Source organism: Gobius niger, assembly GCF_951799975.1.
Source record: "Gobius niger genome assembly, chromosome: 7".
NCBI lineage: Eukaryota > Metazoa > Chordata > Actinopteri > Gobiiformes > Gobiidae > Gobius > Gobius niger.
This window is the reverse complement of record NC_136858.1, coordinates 24436773-24451180: the sequence shown is the minus strand read 5'-3', so window position 1 is coordinate 24451180 and position 14408 is coordinate 24436773. Positions and strand designations below refer to the sequence as shown.

The following is a 14408-nucleotide window of genomic DNA, read 5'->3' as shown; positions in this document are numbered from 1 at the left end:
TATCTTGTAGCCAATTATAGTCTGTACTGCACTCATTGTTTCCATGGTTAATTCACCCAGGCACTGGCCCTTGACCATTGATTTCTCTTACAATGTCGTAAGTGATGATGTCTGTGGGGAATATCTGTGTGGTTTCAGTGCCATTGACGGCTTGAGTAAGGAGTCCACAGAGTTGTGCTTGATCCCATTACATGCTCTGAATTGTGCGCTATAGTGTTCAAATGAGTCAGCAGTTCACTTGTGTCCCCTAAGAAACAGGTCATTTTTCACTTCCTGCCGCCCTCATCTCATTCCCAGGGGACTTCACGCACCTTGAACACAGATAACGCACAATGAATGACAAATCTATTTGCAAGCAAGAAATGGGACACAGTACGAAATGGAACACAGTAGGAGTGTTTTGTGGTTTTGAAAAATGATCACTTTAGAAGGCTGAGAAGGACACTCTAATACAGAGGCAATTCAGGACCCATGATGCCTGTCTTGGCTTGTAAGGTGCTTTAGCTCACTGATCATCAATAGACGGTCCAGGAGACAAGTGGGTCCCCAGAGCTCTGTTAAAGGAACAGGCCACCGTTTTCCATACTGAGATATGATCTCACCTGAGCTTAGACAAGTTGATGCGTCTGTTGTATGCATGTTGTTAGCATTTAGCCTCTCCTCCTCTCCTCTATGGGGCCAACCCGGGGGAAGTTAGAACTCCAAACCTTCTTTCTGCTGCTCGATTAGCCTGCAGAGCCCTCTAGCGGCATGTGAAGTTTTATATTCGAATGAAAAAAAATAATCAAAAAAATCACATATTGTTTCATAGTTTGGCACCCCCTGCCAAACTATGAAAACCTCACAGCACACCCCCCAACACACGCCTCACCCCCACATGCCCCACGCACCATGTAAACACGTGAACAAAATGTTTGAAGCAGAACATGCAGCAACAGTTAGCGGCTAACAGTTCAGCATTATGACAGAAGTTTACAAAAAGATCGGGAACTGATAAACATCTGACGTCCGTTTGTTTAATAATCCAACATCTACACGGAGCTGTCGGGTCTTTTTTCTCCTTATGATCACAAAGCATAGCAGCACCGGAGGCTGAGGCGTTCAATGGTTGCGGGGGGAAAAAAAGTTCTACACTGTAAACTTAGTTCTAAATGGAAGTAGTATGTTCTAAATGCCAAAAAAAGAGACTTTCATGAAGGTTGCAGTTTATCTCATTGAATGCAATCAGAGCAGCATGTGGGCCATAGTGTGGAGGGGAGTGAGGGGCGTGGGTGACGAGCGAAAGTCGGGTGAGGGGAGGAGGAGGGGGGACCAGACAGGTACGCATCAACTTGACTAAGGTCAGGTAAGAACATATCTCAGTATGGAAAAACTGTTCCTTTAAAACAGGTGTCTTGTTGCTCCCAGTTCACTGTTTTAAATGCAAAGCTGGACAAGTGATATACAGAAGTTGTATGTCTTGGTTATGAGAAGGAAGTTTACGCTCATCAGGGACATTGTTGTATAAAAGTATCACGTTGTATTTTAATGTAGAAGTCAAAACAGTGGTAAAGATCAAACTGGACCAAACTCTTGTTTCCCAAAAAAACATTAACCTGAAACTGTATTATTACAGCATTGACACATGCTGTAGTATTTTTGTCGATGCTTAGTCTAGCTGTAGAATTAGCCTAGTGTGCATGTTTTGGTTTGATGGGAAAGCCTGAGCACCTGGAGGAAACCCACAAAGACACGGGTAGAGCATACAAATTCCAAGACACAATCTAATTTATTTAGGAAAACGTCCAAAGCCCTTGCAGAGTGTTCTTCTATGAACGACCAGCACATTTTTACAGTCTTTCTCTGTGGTCTTGTTGACTTTGACGCTGAGGGGAGTGGACAGAAGCTGAAGTGTGGTTATCTTCCATTGCTCTAAAAGCAGGTGTAATGAGTGCGCTGTTTGATAGCCGTGTGTTGAATACAAAATGACAAGGCTGTTATTTTAACGAGAGCTTGTGTTTCCCGGTGTCTTATCTGTTTGAGAAGAGAGAGAAATTTCTTAAGTTCAGGTGATCAGATTCCACCATACAGTTTGACGTGAGACCTTTATAGCTAAATTAATTGTGTGGGGTTATGAGGAGTATGTTTTTGTCAGCTGTAACCTATCCAGGATTTGCCATCATAGAAGCATTACTGAAATTGTTTCAGAAAATATATAATATTCGACACCATGCTTTCGTATAATGTCTCCGATATTTGGCTTTCCTTCTGATATTTAACATCGTTTTGGGCAGAAAAATGACTCTAAAATTAAATTAAGACAAAAAATGGGGTTTTATGGGTATATTAGTAATACTTTAGTTCCATTTAGGGACTGTAATTTCTTGCAAGCATATGGGAAGGAATATGTATGTGCATAGACAAAAATATTATTTCATCTAAATCGTATTCCTGGTCACGGTTTAAATCTCTGCAGCCCCATAACTGCATTTTGTTTCCTATGATATTGCACTACACGACACAGTCCGCGCTTTGTCAATTCCCTTGTTACTACCAAGATAAAAGTAAAATATTTTAAATGTGCTTAAAAGCATTTGTGTAAAGTCGGCAGAATGCTTCATTACTTCAGCATTGGCGTTTCAGTTGGTGTATATGTGTGATGAACTTTTGATCCCATCTTAGAAAGAACCTGTCATCAAAGACCAGCTGCTGTATGAATAATTACAAGTTATGCATAAAATTGTAAGTTGCTTCGTCCATTTAGAATTCCAGAAGCAAACACTGCAGTTTAGGCAGAGTGGTCACCTATCCATCCATTTAAAAGAAATGGTGAGGCAAAACCTTTATGTATTGATTTGTTGGACTCTGGCCAGTGTGTTAAACTATAAATCTGTGGCAGAGTGTTCAGACTGCAGGGAGTAGCAATACATTCTTGGGCTTAGAAGCGTGTGTCAGAAGTGGGTTGTTATTATTTGGCTGTGAGAGTGAAGGGAGTGACAGCAGTGTTTTGCTGTGTCACTTACCTGTGGCTCAATATGGCACTGACCTGTATCAAGAGCATCTGTTGAAACAGCGACAGGGTCAGAGAGCCTGTTCAATGACTCATCTCTGTCCTGTGAGGCTGAAGGAGAAATCACCTGGGAGTTCGGGAGGAGGATCAGTAACAGGCGCCCCGTCCTTGTCTGCCCTCCCAGGACATGAGTGCATGTGGCCACACCTCTCACTGTGTTTCCGCCTGTGTTATTGAGCGAGACAGTTTGAGCTCTGCTCTGTTGAACTCCCTCAGACTGACAGGCCAAGCTGTCACAGCTGAGTATCACACACTCCCACTGTCCAGAGATCAGACCACTGCTACTGCTGTCTGTCCGTCTTCAACAACACACATCGCACAAGTGTAGAACAATTTTTGAGCAGATTTCCAGCTAGTGCTTAGAATTCTCTTAATTTATAATTTCAGACCAGATGACAAAGTTCAACCTTGAAGAGTTTATTCATAATAATACCATGTTATCTAGGTTTGATGGATAATGATGAAGCGAGTCTAACAATTGAACTAGACTTGGCAAACGTTGTGACATTAGATGAAGGCATAAGGTAAAGAAAAGAGGAGTCATTCATATTCAGCTGAGAGCTGGAGTGTTGTAGACAGTAAGACAAGAGTTTCTTTGAAGAATGTGCTGAGATTGATCTGTTTACCCTCGAAGCGCTGAGGCAGAGCGCTGCCGTGCTCTTCTGTTCTCACAGCGGTGTCACTAAACAGACCTGGCCCAGCCGTGTCCAGCTTGGTCTAGGCAGGTCCAGCCTGGTCCAGCTCCTGATGCTACACTGCACTTCCCTCTGCTCAGAGCAGCAGCCTGATGCTGCTCCCACAGCGGCCTCTGACGCTTTCAGCTGTTGCTGAAGAGGCGTGGGTGGTGGCTTATTCAGGGAGCAGAGTTACACTGAGCTGGAGTGAGAGCTTTCAAGTCGTGGATAGGTTTGTGAAGAAGAGGAGGCTGGGCTCTGCTAGCACGTTCAGGATTTGCAGCTATTAGCAGGAGAGATCTGCACTGCAGTGGCTGCAGGGGGAACGGTGGGAATGGGAGGAATGATGGCGGGAAGCAGGAAAAGTTTTTTGTAAAGAGTTAACAGTGATAACTGCAATCCGAGGAACCAGGACATGTATTCAATACACAACAAGGAGCACTAGGCATAGAAACACCAGAGGGAAATAAACCTCAGTATCAGATAAACAGTTAATGCACCTTTAGCTGTTCATTCACTCTTGCATTGACTGTTCTCTCTGTGAGAAAGGAGACTGTAATCAAACACGTGAGATGCACAAACAGTAGTGAAATACAGTATGTGCTGCATATCAGCCGTACTCTACTTCAAGACAGGGCTAAATATATTAAATGAAGCAAGGTGCACAGCTGTCAGAGTGAATGTCGTTTCTAGTTCACCAGGGATGTCAAACAACAGCCCCTGTCTCCACTGGTTTCACAGAGACCTATGTTTTCATTCATATTTTTTTACACAGACCTGAAACATCCAACATACAATGGACTGAATCACATTTCATCAAAGACAGACTAAAGTCTTTGCAAGTGATACAAGCTGACAAGGTTAAAGAGCTTTTCCATTTAAAAGCAGTGAAAGGTCAGGAGGCAGTCTTGATGTTTCCGTCATGATAATATCGGCTCCAAATGCCATTAGCTGAAACGACTTTCTGCCACAACTGCCATAATCTGATATTTACTCACTATAATGTGTACAGTACTGTATCTATCTACAGTATGTAAGGTAAGTCTAACATAGTACATCATCATTTTAATTTCAAATGTTTTCTGCTAATTTCTCTTGCACACAGTGTTTTGCTTGTTTTACTGCTTTGAGGCGATTTGACAATTACTCCTCAGTAGTTCACGGAAATGAAGTGTGTGTAATGTGTTTTTGACACATGATGTTAAGTGCTAGAGCGGTAAGGGCTGTGCTGGACCCATCTTCTCTCTGGGGGCTGATTGGCTCGTCCCATTGCTGCATTTGGAAGATTAAACGGTGCTGCAGTATGGAGCTGTGGCCAGTGCGACGTGGGATGGTGGCCCTGCAAGGACATTTTCTGGGCACTGTACTAAATAGATGACCTTCAGAACAAGCTCAAGACAAACAGGAGCGGGAGAATGGGGAAAGTTAATTCCCACCCTTGAGCCGGAGACTTTGATAAACATCCGCGCGCGCCTGTCTCTGCTGGAGCTGTGCTGATTCATCATTTAGTTGCAATAACAAGCAATGATCTTGAGTCATCTTTCATTGCTGCCAAATTTGCCTCCGCACTGTGAGACTGGGCTGCGCTTCTGCTGCGACTATTGTTCCAGATGCCTTAACAATACGGTATAATTTCACTTTAATTGCATCACGTATTCATGCTTTCCCCAAACAAAAAACAAATCTCCTGGGCGTCATGTACAGCGCCTGGGGAAGCCGGCAGCATTAGCATTAGAGGCGATAGTCATCAGGGAAGTTAATATATGATATGATGAGACCACCTGGCAAGGTCAGAGGAAGCTCTAGGAGGAATGAGCTGCCTTATTGGTCATGATAGATGCCTTCTTAAACAGAGCTCTGAAAATCTATTACATACTGTAGGATGCTTGCATTACAGTAAAAGTGTCACTGCAGAGGCATAATGGTAAAGTAAGAGAGAGATGGTGCACACAGGTTGTACATTTATTAAAATGTATGTTAGGAAATACATTCGTCAAATGTTTTTAAAGACTTAAAAAAGCTGGGGTACTTTGTGCCATCACATGTAAATGAACTGCACAGGGGGCTGGGGAAACATACAGAACGGTGATCATTTCAGGCTTAAAGACTGATGAGTCGTACTGAAACCAAACAAAGAAAAACTTAACAATTACATAAAAATATAGGTTTTTTCCCCTAATTTTTACCATTTCTTGAAGCCCAAATCTCCCCTTTAACAATCTCTGTTACAGAGAAGTTCTGTCCCCAAAGGGCATCCTATTATACATGTTTTAGTAATAGGGAAACCTACACAACAGGGAGAAAATTAAAACCAAATAGCCATTTGGTCCATATCTGCTCTTGCTTTGAGACCAGAGCACCAACTACTAATAATAATAATGCGTTGGTTTTATATAGCGCTTTTCTGGATGCTAAAAGACGCTTTACATTACATTATTCATTCACACCATACTGGGTGGTGGTAAGTTACTATTGTAGCCACAGCTGCCCTGGGGTAGACTGATGGAAGCAAGGTTGTCAATCTGCGCCATCGGCCCCTCCGACCACCACCAACCACTCACACACTATATTCACCCAGGCTTCCTGGTGTTCCCAAACAGTCCCATCCAGTACCAACCAGGCCCTTCCCTGCTTAGCTTCCAAGATCTGACAGGATTGGGCAAAAAAGAAATGCATGAAATGTGTATGTCAAGTAGAGATCTGAGGCCAGCGCTATTCAAGACTCAAGATTCAAAGATTCTACTGAGACTAGAGCCTTATGATAAAATGTTATTTACTACAATTTTCAATGAATTTTTAAATAACACTCTAAAGCAGGGGTAGGCAAGTTTAATTGGTGAAGGGACGATTTTCAACATTATCAAAACGTCAAGGGCAAAGAAATTTGAAAGAAATTGACAATATTTTTCACATTCTTAGATTATGTTTGAAGGCATTTGGTTGCTGATTCGTGCAATATTCATTCTCAATATCATCTGGGGGGCCGAAAGCTCTATACTGGAGGGCCAAATTTGGCTCCCGGGCCTGACATTGCCTACCCCTGCTCTAAAACATAGATACATGAATGATTTGTCTGCCAACTCATTTCTGAATACATTTTTTGCTGTACAATATACTGCAAACTATATATACATCAGATTTATGTTGTTAAATGTCTACTAGCCCTTGTTCGCGACTGTTAAAATAATTGAATAGCTTCAGTAACGTCCAACCTGAGTCTCCACACCATGACAACTGAAGCATCATCTTCGAAGATAATACCCGTTTTATTAAGATTTGAGCTGACGCATTGTACACAGCTCAGTAATACAGTGTAATGTCTTGGGGAGCCGATTGATTTCAGCAATCGGCTTTGATGTTCATTGAGGACCTGGGCGGGACGTTTTACTGCACAATCACAATCTCGCTTGATTGCTTCAACATACACAGCACTCAAGATGTATGGAGGCTATTATATTTTGAAGTAATAGAAAGTTAGCAGTCACCTGGGACGTCTGCGGGCACTTGGGAAGGCACAGAGGAGGTGCGGAAGAGGTCGTCTCAGATATCAAACCTGTCCTGTCCCGTCTCGTCCTCTGCTGGGTTATATGCCGCCACACTCTTGTCACCACAGTCTTGTTGTCTGATACCCGATGACATAATAATACAATTAGGAAACATTCAAAGATGAGAGTGTCCTGTGTCCTACTCAGGGTCAGCTGTGATTGTAGTCTTTTTAGTCACAGATCATTTCATTAACACTTTGGCAATGCAGGTTTAGACATGGGTTTTATTTTAGACCCAGTTTAGGCCTGACTGATCTTGATTTAACTCTGGTGGTACTAGGAAGGTGAAATGTTTTATAACGGTAATCAATACAGTAGATTTCTGCGTCTGCTTCGGGCTACAAACATTGCAATTGAATCAAAATGGCAGGTATGGAAGCTGTAACATGTCATTGTTTCCTGTGAAAATGTTTTCTGGGACTCTGCTCTCAAATTTGCATACACACCTGTCTTCCTGTGAGCAGGGGTGTGAGTTTTTGTCAGATAAAATGAAATATAGCGTCATAGCAGTGCCCTTGGGCTTGTTACGGTACAGACAGAAGTGTGTTCATTATGCCTGGAATAGCTCAATGGTGGAGAAGTATATGTAATTTAAAAGTGAAATCTAGACACAGATTTACTTACTGTTGCTTGGCCAGACAGGTTCATTTCACATTCATTTTCTTCTGATCATTTCAGTGAGGGCAAACTGCAGGAACTTGGACTACAGTGGTGTGATGCAATATATTTCACTGACCTACAAAGACAAAGACACGTAGTAACACTGGCCCAAAATGCAAATACAATGAGCCTGAAGAACAAAGACATTTTTTACTTAACCTGTATTTAACCAGGGAGTCCCTTGAGATAGATCTCTTTTCCGAGGGAGACCTGGCCAAGAGGCGCCGGTGACATGAATAAAACAAGTAACAATTGAGCACAATAAAAACAATTTACAATCAATTCAACAATAGGAATGTGTTCCCGAAGCCGGAGAGAGTTTTGAATATCATTCCATGACCGGGGAGCGGCATAGGAGAAAGCTGTTCTGTCCAGTTCAGTGTGGATCCTCGGAACAGAGAGAAGAAGTCGCTTGGAGGGGCGGGATTTGTACCCACTGCTGGCATGAGACAGAAGATGACACAGGTACAAGGGTACAGTTTACCCAGAAGGGCCTTGTAGATGAAGATTAGCCAGTGCTTATATCTTCTGATCGAAGAGCGAAGGTCATGAAAGAGAGTACAGCTCACAGTGATAGGCCTGTATGCAGAGTTGGTGAAGAAGCGCAGTGTACTGAGATAAACTGTGTCCAGAGGATGGAGGGCTAAAGAGGCTGCGTTCATATACAGAATGTCCCCATAGTCCAGGACCGGGAGGAAGGTGGTCTGCACTCCGCACAATTCCTTTCCTCACATTGGGGTTAAGAAAGGTTTGTTTCTGTAATAAAAGCCCAGCAGTGCTTTCAGCTTTTTCAGCAGGTGTTTGATGTGAGTTGTAAAGGACACAGCTAGATATTTATAACAACAATTGCTACCCCTTCTGATGTTTGAATGGCATCATGCAGTTGGGAGCAAGCTCTGCTTTATATAATATTTTTTGTTTTTTTAGCATTAAGGACCAGCTTCATGATGCTCTTATCAAAACACGGACTCATTTACATGACAGCTCAAATATAGTCATTACTACAAAGTTGAAATATGTATTCATCGTCAGTATAGTTCTAGTGATTCCTGTGTAGATTGTCTGGATGTAAGATGGAACAGCAGTGCAGTCATACTGTGGTTGTGTTTGTCTTTGACACTTCATCCACTAATTGTTTATTTGGTCCGTAAATACATGAGATCCTTTCATGTAAACCAATGCTGGATTTAACCCATGTTCACGTTAAGCCAGTTCCACAATTTGTCCAGCTGGAGGCAAAGTTGGGAAGGTTCTTGCCCAGGACATATCAGTATGGACTTGTCAGAGGTTGAACTGAATCGCCAACATTTGGATCAGTGGACGAAGGCTTTTCCACTGTCATTATTATTGCAATGAAATAATGTTTTAACCTGTCCTCTTTCTCCCCTGTAGGAGAAGATCGCCCCCGGGAGAATGTGGTGGGGACTACAGATTTACAGCTGGCAGCAGGAGTGGCAGCAGGAGCAGGAGCAGAGCCCAACTCCAACAAGAGGAGGCTGCGCTGCTGCATCAGAGTGACCACGCTGCAGGTCAGGAAGGCCCTGTGGGGCGTCGCCATGGTAATGTGCGTGTGCTCGTCCTGGGCGGGATTCACGCAGTTCTCCAAACTCGCATTCAAACAGTTCGACGCCCCCTTCATACTCACCTGGTTTGCCACCACTTGGAACTGCCTCTTCTTCCCCCTGTACTACATGGGACACGTGTGCAAGAGTCCAGAGAGACAGACGCCCCGGCAGAGATTCAGGTGAGCTCACAATAGACTGTTTAGCTTTAAGACTTACTTTAGTTAGGGGATCAGGGGAAAAAAGGTATACTTCTTTAACCATATGGAATAGTTTTATATTGACGACCTCCTAGTATAATTGTTTACATCATTGTATGGCCAAATTGAGGTGTTTTTGTGTGTCACTGGCTACTGTATGTCCTCAGCCAACGAGGACTTCACTCCAACATTATTATTTTCTTCTTCTTTTTTACTGAATCTGCAGATAGATATGCACAGTCTTTGCTCATTTGTATTTCATTTCCAAATTAACCACCAAATATTTAACTTGTGGGATCACATTTTCCGTCCATATTTGCTCATTGTGGGAGAGCAAGCAAAGAGAGCCAAATCCCCCAGTGGTTTTAAACACTTTTCACAGCTGAGTATGTCCATTAATCATGGTCTTTAGACGTAAGTGTTATCTGTGCTGCTTCTTGTGGTGTACAAAAGGGTAAAGAAAGCAGCACAGTACATGCAGTGGGGATGGATGTGCCCAGGGGAAAGGCACCACGCTCAATGTTTCTGTGTGATGTATGTTACCGTTTCCTTTTTGAGGGCTTACACTGGGCTCTTGAGCTCAGATTGTTGAGAATAACTGAAAACTGGATGTAAAATACTTGTGTTTAATTAAATTGCAGGTGCATCTCAGCTCAATAAAGGTCTCATTGTGTAGTGGTGATACTGATAATCTCATGACTAAAACAAACAGGTGATTCCTCCAATCATCTTTAAACATTTGACTGATGTCCTTCTGCATAATGACAAAGAAGGCGGCAAAGAGACAGGTCAGGATCAGGTCATGTTCTGGTGAATCTATTTGTATCCAGATGTAGATTGTTTTTACCACATTGGACGTTTTTGGCATTAAAACATTGATGAACAGACTCACTCACTGACAGATATAAACATATGTGCTCACCAAATACTAACAGCTATCGATTTCAATTTCAATATAGAAGTCTGGGGATCTACTGTTAAATGATTGAGAGACATTGTGGCATGCAAAATGGGTGGTTAGCACTACAAGACTGTCTGGGTAGTTTCTACATACTTTACATACTTTGTTAGGCTACTCCTCATCCAGTAACAGTCAAAAGCTTACCTTATATGAAGCAAATTGCTAAACGTTGTACAATCATGCTTTCTCTTAGATTGGTTAGTAACACATATTACATTAACCCCAAGTTAAAAGTGTGAAAATGAAGTAATTACCGCAGGAGGTACTGTATAATAGTGTAGTGGAAACACACTGGAATCATTTTGTGATGATAATAGCCCTTTACACAAACTCACAGAGCTCATTTCATGTTGTTGAGGTTTGTCAGCAGAGTCAGCTGAACAGGGCTGATTCATGCCACTCCACTGTGTTCAGTGAGGTGCGCTGCAGTTTGGGCTGACTGCTGTTCTGTTGTATCAGAGGCCAGATGCTTTCGACATAAACAGTGTAAACAGCAGCGTGTGAATGAAAAATGCATTATGTTGCTTTGTGTCTGGGAAACAAGAAGGGTTAGAGGAGTTTGGAACAAGAACAAGCAAACTGTAACACAGTAAAGTAGTGTAAAAAATGCAAAGGCGTTAAAAAGTCTAATTTGGCAGCTGCACTGTGTCTCCAGTGAGTATCTAAATAAGGCTCTTCCATATTAATGATAATGAATAGGGTAAACATATTTTGGCTTTACATTGTTAGTCTCTGTAGCCCTGCTTTGCACAGTTGTGTGACTGAATCATGTCAAAGTGGAATTTCTTATTTCCTACTTAGCTGCGTTTTTGTCTTTGAGTTTGATCACAACTTCGGCTGCCCCCGTCTCTCTATTGATGGCATTATGTAAAGCTTACACTATGTATTAAAGACATGAATTTATTTGATCACCTCTGTTTGTTCATAGGGAGTGCTGCAGATTTTTTGGGGATGACGGACTCACGCCCAAAGTGTTTTTCACTAAAGTGGCTCCTTTCGGCCTCCTGTGGATCCTCACCAACTACCTGTACCTGCAGGCGCTCAGGAAGATCAACACAACAGACGTGTCTGTGCTCTTCTGTTGTAACAAGGCCTTTGTCTTCCTGCTCTCATGGATTGTGCTTCGAGACCGCTTCATGGGAGTTAGGGTAAGATTAGACACCACAGCGAGACATTGGTGCTGTTAAATACTGATATACTTTTAATACATCCAGCTACAATGCTAAACACGCTACAGCAAATTGCTTACCAGAGAAATCAGATGATTTGCTTGAAGTAATTGGTAAATTAGAAAATCGTGATATGATTTTTTACTTGTTATATTACCAACTTCAGACACAATGCCTTTACCATAGAAACACAAATGTTATTATTAAAAGGTAGGTATCCAGATTTTCATATCAGTAAAACTTCAGAATGAATAAAGACATTTTTATAATAATAATAATAATAATAATAATAATAATAATAATTATTATTATTATTATTATTATTATTATTATTATTATTATTATTATTATAAAAAATAATAATAATAATAATAATAATAATAATAATATTAATAATAATAATAATAATAATAATAATAATAATAATAATATTAGCTGAAGACGTTGAGCATGCGACCTGGGCATCCACTGCACATTATGGTCTGTGGGCGCCCAGGTCACACTGACCCTGTGTGTGATATAATGCTCCTACTGTGATGTGTTTTTCAGTTCATTTCTCAGATTACCTATAGAAAAAGAGAAGCATAGGAATCAAGGTTCATTGTTGTGCTTTATATCACCCCATATCCTGCAAAATGGATTTTCCCCTATTTTTACACATACTAAACCATGCCTTTCCCCTTCACGCTGTTCCTCTCTCCCCACCCCCACTTTCAGTTATGTAGGGCTCACTGGGAGAGAGATGCCATAGTAATCTTGTTTCTCTCTCCCTCACTCTCACCCTCTCATGCTGAGTGGAGGAGAGTGTCATTGCCCGCTGCAATGCAGGCGATCTCAGATGAGTTTGTCAAAGTGAAAAACTACTGCACCGAGATATAGGGGAACCAGAAACTTAAGCGTCGGCTGTTTCTGTGAAATTGCATTTTTGGTTTACTTACTACAATAGGAGGGATTAGAAAATGATACAAACATTTTTTTCCATTACTGTATAGAAAGGTTTAACACAATGGACAATTGTGTACATAATCACTATGATACAGATTGATTCATTACAGAAATGGTGCTGATTCTGCTGTTCTTCTCATTTTTGTTTGCGCTAAAACATTTTGAACACACCTTGAGGTCAGAGACCCTGTGAGCAAACAGTCTTTACACTAAATGAGAGTTGTAGCCGTGAGTGACATGCAGCCTGCAGTGCAGAAACAGACGCTTTGCCAGAGGTGTCCGAAAGCTTTGGCCAAGCAGAAAGGCATGGCTCATTTATCTTCTTGACACCTCCTAATGCAGAGCAAATCCACTCAGCTGGACTGCACCTTGTCCCTATCCCTAATAACTCAAACACTGCAGCCCACATGCACATTATGACCACGTAGGCTCAGTACCAAAGCATGCTGATAAACATTGACAAGGTTGGCCACTGTTGTTGGGAGAAACAGATGGTTCGGTGTGTCTTGTAGCCGTGTGGTTCCTGGATAATCCCAGAGGCAGTACAGGGAGGATGGATGTGGATCTAGGTGGTATTTGGTTTGTAAACATGATGACAGCGCAACGGAAATCAATGCATGACAATCAAAGCAGCGCTGCTGAGGCGCTATATCCTGTGTAGAGGCACTCAGAGAGCTGATTGTGTCTCCAGGGTCATGAGTAGGACAAGTGACACTTAATAAAGCTGTGTTCAAATATTAATTTAGCTGTGATTTGAGTGTCGTGAGTGGAGGCAATGTGCGCCTGCTGCTCTCCGCACAGCAGTAGTGGCTTGTGATTCTTTATTACCCCACTGTGAGCAGCATGTCCCCATTCGTCACACTCTAATGTCGTCCTTTTCTTTGTCTACAGATAGTGGCTGCTATCTTGGCTATAGCAGGCATTGTAATGATGACCTACGCTGATGGATTTCACAGCCACTCTGTCATAGGCATCACTTTGGTCGTGGCCTCTGCTTCGATGTCAGCACTCTACAAGGTATTTCTTGTCAAGCAACACAAACTAATTTTCATTTGGTGCGGAATTAGGAAAAATCCACATAATGTATAATGTATAATGAATATATCGGAGACATTTGTGGAGGTTCAGTGGTTGGCCTCAGACTCTCCTGTTCTCACAATGGAGGATGCAGTGGACTTATATTTTGACAAGCCCCTGTCTCCGCAGTCCTGCTGTCAGTGCTGCCTAATGTGATAAACAGGCAGCATCGGCCCTATGCCAAAGATATGGCAGGTATTTGGCAGGTCCACCTCTGTAACCAACAGCTCGGTGCTCCTAAAGGAGGTTATAAATTGTAATTCTTGACACACACATTTGTAATTCTCCTCCCCCTTAATTCTAAGGTGCTCTTCAAGATGGTCCTGGGCAGTGCCAAATTTGGAGAAGCTGCACTTTTCCTGAGTATTGTCGGGAGTGCCAACTTTGTTTTCCTCAGCTTCGTGCCCGCAATTCTGTATTTTACACATGTGGAATACATCGCCTCGCTGGCAGACATCCCCTGGGCATATTTCTGTGGTGTAGCAGCCCTACTTTTAGGTATGTGAGGTTTTATCAAACAAATACAATGAAATATTCCAGCAATAAAACTAGTTCATTAGCTTAGG

The 14408-nt window shown here is 42.2% G+C and overlaps 1 protein-coding gene across 2 annotated transcripts in view; it reads left to right on the top strand.

Moving 5' to 3' along the window:
• slc35f3b (solute carrier family 35 member F3b) overlaps window positions 1-14408 on the top strand; it is a 51994-nt gene that overhangs the window by 36309 nt on the left and 1277 nt on the right. For both annotated transcript variants that reach the window (XM_079560110.1, XM_079560111.1), the window contains 4 exons: window positions 9321-9672; window positions 11580-11799; window positions 13657-13782; window positions 14148-14340. In XM_079560110.1, the coding sequence (XP_079416236.1) occupies window positions 9321-9672; window positions 11580-11799; window positions 13657-13782; window positions 14148-14340 (891 nt within the window). The remainder of the gene's footprint in view (window positions 1-9320; window positions 9673-11579; window positions 11800-13656; window positions 13783-14147; window positions 14341-14408) is intronic.